This window comes from Apus apus, chromosome 6, assembly GCF_020740795.1.
Source record: "Apus apus isolate bApuApu2 chromosome 6, bApuApu2.pri.cur, whole genome shotgun sequence".
In the NCBI taxonomy this organism is placed as follows: domain Eukaryota; kingdom Metazoa; phylum Chordata; class Aves; order Apodiformes; family Apodidae; genus Apus; species Apus apus.
The window spans coordinates 21473412-21489633 of NC_067287.1; the positions used below are offsets into that span (position 1 = coordinate 21473412).

At 44.0% G+C, this 16222-nt stretch overlaps 1 protein-coding gene across 2 annotated transcripts in view; it reads left to right on the forward strand.

The window, feature by feature from the left end:
• METAP1D (methionyl aminopeptidase type 1D, mitochondrial) overlaps positions 1 to 16222 on the forward strand; it is a 29847-nt gene extending 13625 nt beyond the window's left edge. Inside the window, exons 6-11 of one of the 2 annotated variants that reach the window (XR_007889894.1) lie at positions 2931 to 3094; positions 11786 to 11883; positions 12447 to 12494; positions 13386 to 13464; positions 13616 to 13871; positions 14930 to 16222. Coding sequence is in view for 1 of the 2 variants with exons in the window: in XM_051623387.1 (XP_051479347.1) it covers positions 2931 to 3094; positions 11786 to 11883; positions 12447 to 12494; positions 13386 to 13464; positions 13616 to 13694 (468 nt within the window). In the remaining variant the exon portion in view is untranslated. Of the gene's footprint in view, positions 1 to 2930; positions 3095 to 11785; positions 11884 to 12446; positions 12495 to 13385; positions 13465 to 13615; positions 13917 to 14929 lie in introns of those variants that run through there. The other variant, XM_051623387.1, reaches the window with a different exon arrangement.

The following is a 16222-nucleotide window of genomic DNA, read 5'->3' on the forward strand; positions in this document are numbered from 1 at the left end:
TTTACTGTGCATGTTATTATTTTCCCAAAGTGCAGTTTATTTCTAATACGAGCACAGATGTCTTTTTAATCCAACCATTATTTTGCAATAACATATCACATACAAGGGAGTAACATCTCATAAAAACAAGCTTTTTTAATCATTAAAGAAACTCTCTGTAACTTGATATTATTTTCCATGGGCCCAAATTTCATACTGGCTGAAGGGAAGGAATCTCTAGAAGACCTACGTCTGAGCATGAGATTCAAGCTTCCTAAAATGTTTTTTCTATTAAAATTAGGGTCAGTGACCTTTTTCCCATGGTATACTCACATGTGATCCAGAACTGAGCTTGTTGGGGTTTTTTTTCAGTCTTACTGAATTCATACCATCTCCATACTTAACAATTGTAGAATTCTGAGTATTTGGTTTACACAGTGTAATTTATCATTTTTAAATTATATTTTTGGCCTACATTTTTACTTTTGTGAACTGATGTAGCTTTGCTCATTTATTAGGTTAAATCTGTTTGCAACAGCAAAGGATTTAACATCTGGCTTCTTTGTATTTTTCATTTATTTTTTTATATCTTTTCGGGTAATAATGACTCCTTAATTTAAAAAAAAAAAAAAAGTCTAGTTTCATATCACATATAATTTATATTTAAACTGAACATTTTTATATTTTGTCCACTCTGCTTTACAAATAATGTCAGACTAAATTATAGGGGTCTTTTTTAAGATATAGTTTAATTTGTTTTCTGTTTACCCTCATAAAATTAAACAAATCTTGACATTTCTGTGAATATGAAGATTCCTGCAAGGATGGGAATTGCTGATTATCTTTGTAAAGATTTTTTATCATTTAAAACTGAACTGTGCTGTGTTTGATAATTACTCAGTTCCAAAATATCTGAGGAAAAAATACTATTTTGCAGCATTGTTAATTACATTTTATCTTATCTTCAATGAGCAAAATCGAGATATTTCACAGGTGGACAGAATAAAAATCAAAGTAAATATTTTGCAACAAATTGTTTAGAGTTGTTTATGGGTTCTAGAAAATTATTAAATAATATTCTGGTGTAAACACTTCACACTGTGTGCACATTATTTGAAGAAAAAAATCCATTTTTGTACAATTAAGATGGTAGAATTTCATAGATTAAATACAAATTTTATTGGCTTGAATCATGTAGTCTTGAAAATGTTTTTTCGTGTGGAAACAAAAGCATTATCCATCACTGAATCCTCAGCATAGGGCAGTTTTCAGGCCACCATTACCAGATTAACATTTCTCATAGCTTGGTTCTTTCATTGACTTTTAAGGAATTAGTGTGTTACAATTGCCGTGGTTGTAGCTTATTAATGTCAAAAATATGTAATTGGAGTTGATGGGCTGCAGAAAATATTAAATTTTTTTAAGCTTGCCTGTGTTTTAAATCTGTATTTGCTTTTCCAGGATTATGATGTTTAATGCTGGGAGTTTGTGTGTTGTACTTGCTAGAGCTAAAAATTAAGTAGTTCAGTTTAGATATGAACTAGCTAGATTAAAACCTGCCCAATGGGCATCAAACTAATATTAAAAAAAATAAAATAAAATTCAGTGACAGTCTGAACTGGCAGAGAAAGGTGTAGAACAGGGGACTGCAGTAGCTTTTCAGCATAGTGGTGGCAGCGTGGTTGGACCCTTGCTGGCATTCACCTTTTTTTAAAATGTCCCTCACTCATAACTGCCTGTGTTTTCTTCACATCTCAACCCAAACACAAACCTGGCCTTGGGATAAACTCTGTAGCTATTTTTTCATTTGGAATCAAGCAAAAAGAATGTGAGTCTTGTCTTTCAGAAATAGCTGGTCGGTGGCAAAAGGCTTGGTGAGTTATGAGTCCTAGAAGGATGGTTGCTCACTGTTGGGGGGAAAACATTTTAGAAGATCAAAACTGTGCACCATTGTAATTTGTCTTTCTGTAGGGAAATTTGGCTTTGTCTCACAATCGTGTGCCTGCCTGCCATTCTGCAGAGCTGCAAACCGCATTTTAATGAGTCAGGCTTTCCTGTACCTGGCAGAGAATTTCTGGACAACTGAGGTTTAAAACCTATGACATGTCAAAAAACAATCAAACAAACAAAACACAGCAAAAAACCCCAAACAAAACACCATAGTTTGTAATTAATTCAACAGGGTGCCATGTTTTCAACACGCAAAACTTTGTGGTACCAGAACAGTACGTTTATTCTCTTTTAAAATTCATCTCTGGAAATCAGAAATAAAATCCAATGCTAATGCCACGTTGCAGTTTAAAAGTGAGATTAAAGAAAACGTGCAGCTGGGGAGGTGGATTTGATCCATGCCTTCCATGGGGCTCCCTCTGGATGTTGGCAGTGGGGTACCCCTCTCACCCACTGAGGGGTGCTGGCTGCAGGGGCACGCGTCTCCCTGCCAGGTGCTGATGGGTCTTCCAGCTCCCACAGCCAGCCCCAGGGCTTATCACCCAGCCCCCATGGGCTGCCAGCAGGTCCCTGGCACCAGGGGTGGGCAGCCAGGGCAGGTGGACTCCCGGCAGCCCCCAGGGCCCCCTTCAGCCCATGCATGGCCCCAGCCCATCTTCTCGCATGCTAGCCTATGGCTGAGCAGTGTCATCATCTGGGGCACTGCTGGGCAGAGAGGCACAACTTTTGCTTTTGAATTTTTAATTGAGAACCCTTGCACACCTGACATTCTTTCATGCTTTTTTTTTTTTTTTGCTTTTTTAAAAAATTTTTTCTTCTTTTTCTCTTTCTCTCTCTGCTATGTCTTGTTTTTCTAGTCTCATTCTTGCAATTGCAGCTTACCTGTGGTCTGTCTGTTGCAATACATAGCTCATTCCTAGAAAGAACAGGTTTAATTGAGGAGGCAATCTCTTTCTGGATGTAAAACAATAAAATCTCTTTACGTTTCTGCATATGTTTAGGCGTATTACAATGGCTACCATGGTGACACTTCTGAAACCTTTTTGGTGGGCAATGTGGATAAGTCTGGTCAAAAGTTAGTGGAGGTTGCCAGGAAATGTAGAGATGAAGCAATTGCAGCTTGCAGACCAGGGGCTCCCTTCTCTGTAATTGGAAACACAATCAGGTAAGCCTTATATTGACAAGTAAAGGGAGGGCTGGCAAGTGGGACAAAGGTTATTGGTGGTTTGGTATAAAGCTTATGACATGTTTTATGATTCAAAACCATCATTTCAGTCTGATATCAGTATGTGAACTGCCAAGCTATAATGTTTTTCCTTGGGTAAAAGATTTTTTTTTTTTTTTAAGTGAATTACACTAGGGTCAGCAAAGATAACTGTAAAAGGAGTCAAAGATATTCCTAAGGTAGATTTAAATTAACATGTAATTTGCCGTGGGGTTTTGTTTATTTTTTATTTGTGTGTGGAACTACACCACATCTGTCTAACAATGTAAGAAGGTTAGAAACCATTGTTTTCTTTGTATAGCAATAAGGAATGTTACAAAGGAATTAGTCAACATAAATAAGCCTCTGCTTAAATGTACTAAAATATTTGACTGGAGAGCTTCTGATCTTACAAAGAGCAGTGCATGCTAACGTCACAGGGAAAAAAAAGAGCTCACATCCAGAATTTTTTCCCTATTTTGCATCTCTTCTAGCCTTGACGTAAATGCAGTCATGACTTCTCTTCTGCAGGCAGTTTTTCAAAGGTACCTATGGATTATTTTTAAATGTTTGCCAAAAAAAGAAAACCTAGACATACATACATTTCATTAAGCAATACTTCTCTGGACTGTTAATGATCCCAACATACTACTGAATACATTCTGATTACTTAAAAGCTGCAAGGCTTAGTCACCTTGAAAGGATGCTGCTTTTTTCTTTGTAAATCTTCAAATACTTTAAGGAAAAAAGCGAACTGCAAAATATCAGTTAGATGTATTTAGAGCTTTAAAAATATTGTAACAGAGTCTGAATCAAACTTTAGTAAAGCCTCTTTGGGTTATATCTGAGAAGCTTTTATTGAAGACTTTGTATAAAATTGTGTTTTTGACAGTTTTAAATTATAGGCTAACTAGCCTGGAGAAAAAAGATAGTGTCTTTCTGTTCTTTCATAGGAAATGTTGAATCAGACCCCTACTGGGAAAAGAAATTTAATGCATATCTCACTATCTTACTGTCCATGAATATAATAGAAGTGAATTCAAAATGTAGTTTTATTTTTGCAAATGGGATGAGTCGATAGATGCACCTCATATTTTTGAACACCTAGGGTTCAACAAATTTACTGGTGGTGCTCTTGCATTTTAACAAAATTTATTCTTGAGTAGAAGGGGGCACAGAACACTGGATTCTTATTCAAGCATTCTATCGAGCTCTGCATTCATGGCTGTGTCTAAAGGGCATGTCAGCCTTTGATTCTCTCTGAGAGGTAATTATCCTTTTCCTGTCACGGAACAACAAATGATAGCTAACTACAGAGGCACATTTGCGGTAGTCACATTCATCAACTGCAGAAAAAAAAATTCAATTTAATTGTGCAACACAGCTGCACATAGGCTTTTTGAGCATTTCTGTTGTTCTCCCTGTCTTGCTATTCCTCCCTCCAGATCTATTTTTTAAACTTTTTTTCTGGTTATTTTTTTCCCCTTTTTTGTCTCTTCTTCCATTTTTACTCTCTGTACTTTCTTGTTAAAGTAATTTTCCTTTGTGGCTCTCATTCTTTTTTCCCCATTGAAGGCTATGAATGTAGAAAATTATCACAATTACTCATATAATTGAGCCTCTTTGTAGCAAGTGCAACTCCAGTAGCCTTTCTCCATCATGAAAATGGTTTCATTATAGGGTTTTTCATATTCTCTGACACCATCTACACAGAGGAACAGGCGTGCAGATGAGATGTACTAGGAACAGGGTAGATCAGTAAGGTCACAGTAGGAATAATTAGCTCTGCTATGGAAAGAGCATCTAGGCCTTTTACTGCTACATAAATGTACTGTCCGTGGCTTTTAGTCACAAAAAAACTTACTAACAAATGGAGCTCCCGCCTACTACTTTGAAAAAAAGATTTGTATCAACACTACAATTTTCCATCATTAAGACTAATAACACAGAGCCTAGTATACATCAAGGGGAATAAAAAGAAAAATCTCACATTCAAGTGGCGGCTGGGTGCTGACCTTTGTTCCCTCTTTCTGTGTTCAACTTAACTCTTTACAAAAAAGAGCCACACGCCACACCAACATGCAGGTGAACTCCAGCTAGTGCTAGCAAAGCATGGCATTCAATTGGAAAATCTGATAAATCTCCATGCAGGATAATGCATTTCATTACAGATTCACTACATTAGTTCTAGCTGTATAAAAAAATAATAATAATAAAAGAAAAAATAAGAAGAGAAATAATAGATTTGAATGTGACATTGGATTTTTGCTGCGTTGATGCAGAGGTCAGCTTTTACTTGCAAAGTGTAAATATATAGTCAGTGCCCCCTTTGAAAAGCTGATTAATCAAAGCTAGTAGCTGTTCAAAACTACATGTAAAATAGTGAGATATCAGGTCATTATTTCTCAAGATTTCATCGTGTTGACAATTTAACTGTCCTGATTTGTTTAGAACTACTTGTAATGCTGCCTCTGCTGAAAAATTTCCTTGGTTTGGTGAAGCTCTGTGATTCTGGTTGTTCATCGTTTGACATTTGCGTGCAGACAGACATATCCATCCATCCATCAAAACTTTACATTTCAGGAGAGTTAGATACAAATACCTGAGAACATGCACCTACAAGCTGAAAACACTTAAGCCCATCAGAATGGAAGTGTGTTTCTTTCATCAGTGTTTCTATAAAGGTGCTCAAGTGATATGCAGAATGTATCTTAGGCACAAATAATCAGAATATTTCTACAAGAGGTTTGGGAATAATTATATTGCAGAGGTAAGTTTGCATTCAGTATTCTAACATAGTCTTTGTTATGGAAGCTTGATAGTTGACACAGTATTTAATGGATGGTGGTTCCTTCTCCCATCAGCTACAAGTTGCAAACAAAAGATTGCATGGATTTGTGAGTACTTTGCTTAGAAAAACTGGAATATTTGCTAACCTGTTCTTCTTGAAAGTGGTGGCAAAACTGTTGGTCAGCTGCAGTGGAAACAGAATTGGGCACTATGTTCCATTTCCTTCTACAATTTCTGACACTTCTCTCTCAGAAAGAAACAAATCTAGTTTGAAATCTACTTTTTAGACAGTGAGTTTAGGGACATGGAAGTGGGATGAATATAGAGAGCTAAAAACTATAAACATGATATTGTTAAATAAACTAATTTCCAACTGCTAGGAAAAAAATAGTAGTGATGAAAGTATTAATAAATGGTTTAAAATGTTTAACTCATAAGTATATGTTTTGATATTAATTTAGAACAATATAAAGCAGATTTTTTAAAAAACCTGTTTCTATCACATTATGCACATTTAAACAATAAGTGGCTCAGGCAAAATAAGTCATTTTAATGTCATCTGTGATAGATTTTCCTTGACAGCTACTGTAAATTACAATTACACTGCTTCTCTCTGCACTTGAAAGTAAGCATTGCAATAAATTATCTTTTATTTCAAGCCATCATGTCTGCTTTCAGAAACAGAGAACCTCAAATAAAAGTTCAGCACTATTGTAAGAAAAATACAGTAATTTGTGTTCCAGTTTGGAACTAAAATGTACCTTTCTTTCAAAAAACAATTGTTGGCTTTCAAAAATATTACTAATTATACCTCAACATTTATTGTTATTATAGGGCATCCCAGAACTTGCACATTCCCTCAGTCTAGGATTACTATTTAAGAGAAAAATACTTCAATATTTTCCCAGTATAATTTTGTAATTTCTCAAATTAGATAATATGGTACTATTCAAAATAGGTATTTTTATCACTAGCAAATCTAGTTCAGGCTGATGCTGTGCCACTCAGTGGTCATTTTGCTAACACTGGATCTAAGGAAAACATGATTACTTTTAATTTAAAAAAAATAAAAATAAAAAAAATTCATACCAACACCTAAGTAAGAAAACAGTTGTAGATCTGTTACTGCTTTCAGTGTTCCCCGAGCATGTTCACTGCTCAGAAGTGCAAGACAGATTTGTTTAACAACTTCAGCCAGTCATGTCATGCTGCTCTACAAGACCACTGTTGATAAAGTTTCATCCCTGGGGAGAAGGGCTGGCACTGCAGGGAAGGTGTCCCTAGCTGGGATCAGGTCACTGGGGTGTTCAGCTGGGTAGTGAAGCAGTTTGTGCCATCTTGTCTCATCAACCAAATTCTTCCCTTGTGCCACCAAGAGCCCAGAGAGGCAGTTGCTGCCAATGCTGAAAATGGGGTTTGTTTCACTTTTTTTCTTCAGTAAGGGCTCAGAATACTGGACCAGACCTGCCTTGAGGAAAAATTGATTAAATTTGGTAAAAAGAAAATGCAGGTTTTGAGGTTCCCTCCTACAGAAAAGAACAAAACAAAACAAGTTGGGGGTCGAGGTGAGGAGTTCCAGTCCTAAGACTGATTGGATGTTTTTTCTTCTGGAGCTGGGATGCCTGTTATCCCATAGATGCTCCCAGAGGCTATCTGCACAGGGCCAGCCCCCTAAGGAAATTCTTTTAACCTGCTTTTCAGCTTCTTAGTGGGAGGGATTTATCCCCATTCATCCAAGAGCTCCTTTCAGGAGAGGCTCCAGAGTATCAGGGAGAGCTTTGCAGAGCGTCAATCCTGTCTGTTGCTGCTTTGTGGCAGTTTCCCTGTTGGGTTGCTGGCAGGACAGCAGTGTGTGTCTCCACACTCATCCCTCCTTTCAGAGAATTAGCTGTTGTCTGTCAACATGGGAAGAGGATGCTCAGGAGGGAATGGACACTCAACTCTTCTATCTATGTCTGCTCCCAGAAGCATGATGCCACCATACTAGAGGCTCTGTGTATGGGTTTAGGTGGACAACCTGGCCCTCAGTGATGTTCCTCTGCTGGTCCATCCTGATGCCAGACACCTTGCCTTCTGCAAAGGAGGAGGAGCACTGCAGGTACCCTTGACTCAACAGCCACTGAGCACTAAAACATAAGTGTTGGGCTCATTACATTGTTATGTTTTTAATCCTGCACAATTCACCTCTGTCCAAGCGTGCAGTATGGCTCAAAGAACAAAAGGTGCGATGATAAATATTGTCAATGGATGTTTCTAACAATGATTATTCTGAAGAATCTTTTTTTTCTTTCTTGACACTGGTGGTGCAGCGTGGCTCTGCTGCCCCAGCCTCTGCTCTGGAAGTAGTTTGGCTGGGGCATGTTCCATGGCCAAGGGGGCTGTCGGGCTGGCATATCCACCCAGCAGTGCAGCTCTCCTTTCCCATGACAGATGCCAGGCAGCCCAGCTCAACCATGCTGGCTCCTGCCTCCTGCCTTCACTGATTCCTTGCTTGCAATAGGGGCTCCTCCGGCTGCCTGATTTAAGCTGCCTGTCTGAAAGGAGCAGCGCGTGGAGCTGGGGCTGCACTTTTGTAAGGTTGCCTTACAGGGAAAGCTGAGAAGAAAGGCCACTGCTGACAGATCCTGAGCTGGGAAATGAGTCAGGGAGACCAAAATGTTGAGCTGTTGTCAGCAGCAAATGGCAAACTTGTGCAAAAATGCTCCTCTTCATGGCATCCTAATTTTTTTATCAGATTCCATAGTCTGGGAATCCTGGAGGCTGGAGAGACTGAACAAGATCATCTCTTCAATTCACTCTTCTCAGAGCTGTTTCAGAGTTCTCCCTGCCAGCATTTACAGCCAACATGTAGATGTGTGTTTACAGGATTACCTTTGCAAGTTGTAGCTGGAGTTAGTAGCTTTCTTTTTTCATGCTGGAGATTCTACTCTTAACTCCACAAAGATGAAAAAGCTTACTAAGGTTTTTTAAATACTCCAAAGTAAAGTTCTGAAATTCCCCGTAAGGGGAATTTCATGTGCTTCTGAAGCACATGAAAATATTAAAACCAGGGTGAACATGACTGGGTTTCATCCCTGCCGTTTATTTTCACCACAGACTTTCTCTGTGTCACTTCAGGTTCATTGGCCACATTCTATTTTATGTAAAGAATACACAAGCTCTGTATGTAGACATTATTAAATGGGAAGGAGGGGGGCACTGGTGCCAGTCAGTGCAGATTGCAAAGCCCAGTGTGCTCCAAGATGCCCTATTTTGATCACAGTAACCACTGAAGAGCTAGTGCCAACAGAGTTAGTTTCAAGCGTTTTGGCAAGAAATTGGCAGAATTCACCACTAACATAAATGAGAACCACTTCTTTCACTGCATAAGAATGGAATATTGTCTTAACACTGCCTTTTTTCTGCTCTGGCTCTCGTATGCCCAACACCCAGCACATCTGCTGCTGCTGCCACCCTCCTGGGCACAGGCTGAGTGCTGGCATGAGAGCTTCCTCTGCCCACGGGAGAGGATGTGGCTGTGGTGCTCAGAAGAATAATAGTGGCACCAAGAAAAAGCTTTATGCCTTACTACAGAGGTGCGTTTGGGGAGAATTCTGTAGCAATACAAAACGTCTCAAAAAATGACCCTACTCTTTCACTGGCCAGGGATACTGTGAATATTCAGTGAGATTGTTCAGTCTTTTGCAAAAAGACTTGCAGAAGAAGGTGGAAGAAAAGCTTATCACATGTTGCATGGATGGCTTCTCACATCACTTTTCAGAGAATCGCTTCACCCATATGGGAATCATTATCTGTGTTGCTCTGGGCTTGGTCACTGGAGATCTTCTGGTTTGTTTTGTGTATGTTTCTGAGTAACCTGGCTTTCTAACTCCTCATGGAGCATCGTCATAGGCAGTGGGCTCAGTCTTTAACCCAGACAAGAGTGATGTGATAGAAAGACATGGGAGAAAGTCTTTCCCATTGCTAGAAGGACTTTTCATTGCATAAAAATTCATTATTTTTCCACATTAACAATGTATGAGGTAAAAACCTGGACTTTTAATGCAACCAAATGAAGCCCAACTTCTAGCCCTCTTTGCCAGTACTTTGGAGTTTGTGGGCAGCCAAACTTGAAATATCCATTTTTCTCCAGAGTTAATGAAAGTGATGTGTTGAGTCTTTTTTTTGTATCGGGGCAATGGGTAGGTAAAAGGTAATATATAAATACTGTTAAAATGTGCTCCTAAGGTCTGAACACTGTAGCATTATTAACCAGTGACCTGGCTCCTCTCTGACTGGCATTTCACTGTGATGGAGCACCACAGTGGTGGCAATGGGGAGAACTTTGTAGAGTAGGGATGATGGTTGGACTCAGTGATCCCAAAGGTCTTTTCCATTCTGAATAGTTCTATGATTCTCTGATTCATTACATTCTGGGACAGTGACCCACGGGCACTGGAGTGAGCACTGCAGGGTCTGTGAAGCTTGGTGTGCAAAGGGATTACTGCACAGCAACTGAGGCCACTTTGCACCTGAGTAAGAGCCTCACCATGGGATTTAACGTGCTTTAATTTATGTGAGAGCTTACACTTTTATTTGAGTTTCTTAACTTTCCTGCTTTGCCACCTGTAGTCCAACTCTGAGAAAGCTTTTGCTAGGGTGTAAATATAGGCAAGCCTGAAGTTTTTAAGTGTCTAGCTCAATTTAAAACAAATAAATGAAGCTTTTAATGTTGTAGTTGAAATCTTTTCAGGCTAAAGTGCCTTCCTGCCTTGCTCCTGTTTCTTTTTAGAAATAGTGTGGGGATGATATGCGGAACAGGGGTAACTTCCTTGTCATTTCAAATCCACCTCCTGGTCGCCCAAAAATCTCCACACGTTTCTGTTTCAGATGTGGGCAGCTTTCCTGGCTAAGCTGCCTCAAGTCTCCACCTGCACCACTGCCTCCACCACTGCTCAAGTGAGGGCAGAGCCTAAGAGTGAAGCCTGTAGGCACAGGGTGGCCCAGCAGCCAGAGGACAGCCCACATTTCTCTAGGTCCTCTGGTTTTGAGAGATCAGGATAGAACTTTCCTTTCCCAACATGGGTAGGGAGGGATCTGTGCCAGGCTGTGTTCCTACATGCAGGAGTATCTGACACAGGCAGGTGTCTCTAACAACCCCCTCCCTGAGGCAGACCATGAAGGACAGGATAGATGGCCCAGGTAGAACTGAAATGCTGTAGTTGTTATGATTTGGTTTTGCTACTGTGGTGACAGGTTCATTAGAAATATGTTATTGATTAGCATGGACAGAATTGCTGGAGTTGTAATACATTTTGGTATTGAATGTTTGCAGTATTTCGAAAGAGAGGTGGTAGGACTCTTGACTCTCCCTGTCAACAGCAAGATGCCCTTCTCCTGCAGAGAGCCTGGTGCAGGTGGTGGGTGCACAGCCCAGCACCAACTCTGCTGCCAGGGAGGACTTGGCAAAGGTTGCAGTTTGGTGATATGCTAGGACCTCAACTGCATAACTTGACTGCCATGTTGCTGTCCTATGATAAAATGAGTTCACAGTGGGCTCATGGATAAGGTCATGACAGGGAGACAACATGCTGCCTGCTACCTTGCAGAGACAGCAGAGCTGGCACAGGAGCTACCAGTCTCTGCTGGTAGGTATGTTAACTCTGAAACCTAACAATGTCTCACCAGTGCTAGCTCTGATGGCTGCTGTATTTCAGAGCAGGCACGAAGTGGGGACCCGGTGAGGGGGTGGAGGTGAGAGCTTGCAGGAGCCGGGTGGTGCCGCTGCCTGTACTTATGTGGTGGCAGGGGCCAGGGCTGGGGCTGACTGGTGGACGGAGTGGTTGAAGCGTGTGCCCTCAAGGTATCCTCTTTGCCCCACAGCTGCATAGCAGAGCGGGGCGGCTTCCAGGTCTGCCCCTCCTTCATCGGCCACGGCATTGGGTCGTACTTCCACGGGCACCCCGAGGTGTGGCACCACGGTAAGCGGCCCCGCCTCCCCCGCGCTGCCTCCGCGGGCGGGGAGCAAAGCGAGCAGAGCCCTCCACAGCCCCGCACACTGCCGGTCCCGGCGGGGCTGCCGGGGGAGCTTTCCACGCAGGGAAGCTGGCGGGCAGCCCCGGCTTTACTTTCTGAGAGTCGCGCGGGTATTTTTTAGGACAAATCGCTCGGTTAACGGAGTCGTCGGGGCAGCTGGGCCCCGCGGGCCGCCTCCCCCACCCCGCTCCGGGCGGCAGCGCTGTGTGCCGCCTTCCCGAGCTCCCGCACCCGCGAACCACGCCGGGAAAGTTTGTCACGGGGCAATGAAAAATCTGCTGAAACGTTAAAGCCCCCAGGTCCGGCCTGAAAAGGAGCCGCCGTCGGGGCGGTCCCGTCGCGTCCGGGGTGGGATCGCTATCGGCGGGTGCTCCGGTCCACAGGAGACCGGCGTGCACGGTACCTGCGAGCCAAAACGAGGTTTTAAATCAAGTGTTGGTTGCATTTACTTTAAAAAAAAAAAAAAATCCCCAACAGCAAATAAACGCGGTTTTATTTTCTTTTGTAGCCAATGACAGTGATTTGTTAATGGAAGAAGGAATGGCGTTCACAATAGGTTAGTAACTCTCTGCTGTTGTTTTCTTTTAAAAAGCAGGCACAGAAAAGCCCAGATCCGTACCATTTCTTTATTGGGATAGAGAAATACCCGTTGTAGATACGGGGATGTAGGAGACACTGACCTCTTAAGAACCAGATTAAAACACCATTTTTAAAAAGCGCGTTAAGGAACCAATCGGGTGAAATAGCTTCCAAATTACAAGATTTAGAAAATTAAATGTTTCTTATAAATCTTATTAAATGACATATTTTTACTCATATTTTTGGCAAACTGGCACACTTGGGCTGTGGAGGGTGAGAAGGATGCGATTGGGTCCCCGAAGCCGTGGTTTGACCAGCGAGCTGCCTGGTGGCTCTTACGTCATTCGCTGCCTGCCAGAGCTGCAATTTGGGTCTGGGGGCTGCAGCGCCGGGAACCAGTTAGAGCCTCACCCCCCAGACTGAACGTGCTAAATACCAGTCATGGAGAGCTGTTGGGGGAAGAGCCCTCTTTCTCACTGTGTGGCTAAATGGCGCGGTAATTAGAGGGAAAGAAGAAAATTGTTGTTTTGCTGATTTTAAGCCTGTTTTAAAAATTAAAGTATTTAAAACTATCTGCTGTTTTTAAGTGTGGTTAGTGCTTTGGTTATTATCCACAGGGTCTTAATTAAAGCTTGATTAAAATTCCCCACTTTTACCAAAGAGGAGTGGGCAACTTCCTACCTTGATATTTCGTCTTCCTCTTTAGTTCACATTTTAGTGTTGCAAGAGAGTGCCAGCCCAGAGAGGACTGGATCTGTGCAGAAGGGAAACTAACTGCTGGGACACCGCTCTCCCCCCCTCTTGCTTGCTTGCTTCACAGTCTCAAGTGCAACTAACTTTAGAAAACATTTTGTTTTTCTTGTTGCAGAGCCTATAATAATGGAAGGATCCCCGGAATTTCAGATTCTGAAGGATAAATGGACTGCAGTTTCTGTAGACAAAAAAAGGTGTCTGATTTTATTTTTTGATCTTTGCTAAGCCGTGGAACTGATCACTGACAGGCAAAAAAACAAACCAAAACAAACGAAGCAAACAGGTGATTTTTATGGATGTGGTGGATGCATTTGCCCCCTAATAACTGCAAAATGTGAATTTCAGATCAGCGCAGTTTGAACACACCATTGTGATTACCTCAGAGGGAGCAGAAGTCCTCTCTAAACTGGCGGAAGAAGCCTAAAGATGGACCAAGGAGTGGAGGGACTCGCTGTGCTTCTGGTATTTCCAGTTTCACTTGGGACAGAGAGGAGGTTTCTGTAATGTCTGTGGGAATTGGTGCTGCGTAAGTCGCTGCAGGGGACAGAAAAAGCAGCTTGAGGGGTCACCTCTGAACATAGTCCTTTCTGTGTGTTGCCTGGTGAGTATTTAATAAAAGTCCCTTGGCTTGTTTGTGACCCTGGAAGCAGCCACGCACAGCCTGCAAGTGCAAAGGGTTTGGGTTATTTGATGTGAGGGACAGAGAGCAGGTCCCCTCTATTTCCAAATCCTGTGCAGGAAAAAGACCTATCAGATGACACTGCCTCAGTATAGCTGAGAGGACAGAAGAATATAGTATTTTCCCTTTATAACTGAGCTGTGGAGTAAATTTGTCTTCACTGCAATTGGCACAGTTTTGTTGCCTAAGCTGTGACTTCTGGTAAGATGGTAAAAAGTTTCCCTTAGGTGGGGTGCCAGGCAGAGGCAGCAGCCTGTTCCCCCACAGCTGTACCAGCAGCTCTCCCCTTTCCTGCCTCAGCTAATTTCTCTTTGCACAGCACAAAAAGTGATTAAAAATTAGATGTAAAGCATGCTTCTCTGGACATAAAAAGTTTCCCTGCTTGAAGAATTAGCCAGTTTGGGGTGATCACTGCTCAGTGGTGGCCACATTATTTAAGGGAAAAGCATTGTGCAGTTCAAACATTTAACAGAGAAGTTTGTGGTCTGGAGGATGAGTCCCAGCTCCTGTCCGTGGTGTGGAGCTGATGGTCCTCATGAGCTGCAGGTCCCACTTGGCCCCATCATCGCTGAGGTCCTGGCCGGGCCTGCCGGGGGTGGAGGCTTTGATTTGCAATTAGCCAGTTGTTGACTGCCCTGTTGGGCCAGCCGGGCCTGGTCTTGGTATTTAGAGACTATTGGAGCAGTACCCAGTCCTGAGATATATGGGATGGCCTTGGAGATAAGCGGGTGACATCCAGAAATGCCCCAGACCTACAGCAGCAGCAGTGCAGTTTTGGTACAAATAACTCGCCCTTAATTGTAGGCAGATGCCGTCCTGTGCTGAGGGCTGGCGGCTGGTGCTGCTCAGCACCGGCTCCTTCAGTGGTCCGGGGCAGAAGTAAGCCGCTTTCTTACAGCTTTGCTCTGCTGTTTGTTTTCATTGGAGTACAGCAAGCTGTCAGCTCTAATAGTTTCTAACAGCATACTTTCAAAAAGCAGGACCCCCCCAGAACACGGCGAACACCACGGGGCAACCGCTCAGCTCCATCCTCCCCGAGAGGAGCTTGGAAGGCCTTAAAACCTGTAAAAGCAAACGATGGAGCCAACAAGTTTATAAAGACACAGAGGTTCAACAGCGCGCTGCGGCCACGATAGGCGAGGAACACCCAGCACTGCCCGGGGAGGGGATATATTTTGTTTCCTGAAGCCCTTCCGCTCTGCGTGCCCCCCTGCTCCGGGGGGCCCTGGGGGCAGCCGGGGTCCCGCGCTCCCCAAGGACACACCAGAGGCGCGTCCCGGGGGGTTGGGCCGCGCCGGGAGCCCCTGGATGGCACCACAGGTGCTAAGCGAGAATGACGGGAGCAGGGAACGGCTGCTCCCGGTCCTCTGCCCCGCTGCCTCCCGTCCCGCGCTCAGCGCGGTGTGGAGTGAGACGGGCATGGGGCAGCCTGAAGCAGGGAAATCCCTACATATACCTCTGAAGACCGGTGTAAGAGAGCTGCTGGCAGCTACCGGTAGTCGCTGTTTGCTCTGAAGTCCGCCCGGTAACTCTGACGGGACTGTGGGGTTTATCCGTCGCCGTGGAGCAGTGGCGGTCAAGCGCTGGCCTTGATAGCGCACGTTTGTAATCCTAATTATGAAGGAGACGGAAGACATGCCTCGGCTGTGAGGGGACAGCCAACGCCTCGCACAGCCCTTCACGCAGCACTTCTTGCCCGGCGAGCACGATGAGAGCCCCGACGGGGCGATCGCCCCCGACGGACCAGGGCGTCCCGGGGCCGCGGACCCTCCGCGCCCGCCGAAGCCGCACTGCCCGGGGACGGCGTCGCTCGGGCGGGTGTGAGCAGAGCCGTGCCATGCGGTCCACCGTGTTTTGGCACGGCTGGCGGTTCTGAGGTTCGCCCCGGGCCAGGCCGATCAGAGGAAGTGGCCCCACAGCCGGCAAGCACGGAGCAGCCTCCGCGCCCCTCCCCGCGGCCGCCGGGCTGGAGGCCAACCAAGGTGCCGGAGCTCCCGGGGCTCCCCGTCCCGAGCCGCCTCGGGTGGTCACTTACATTGCCAGGGGGGCAGAACCGGCTGCCGGGGGAGTCCGTGTCGGCGGGGTCGCGCCGCTGCTGCCCCTTCCCGCGCCGAGCCGCGACGAGTTCGTGAAAATTAACTTTGCGCATCGCGAGCAAAACAAAACACACACGCACACACACAGAGAGGAGGGAAGAGGAAGTAAAAGAGGCGTTAGGAAATGGGCAATTAAAACCGACAGAGCCACTAATGAAAAAACGGGGGGGGGGGGGG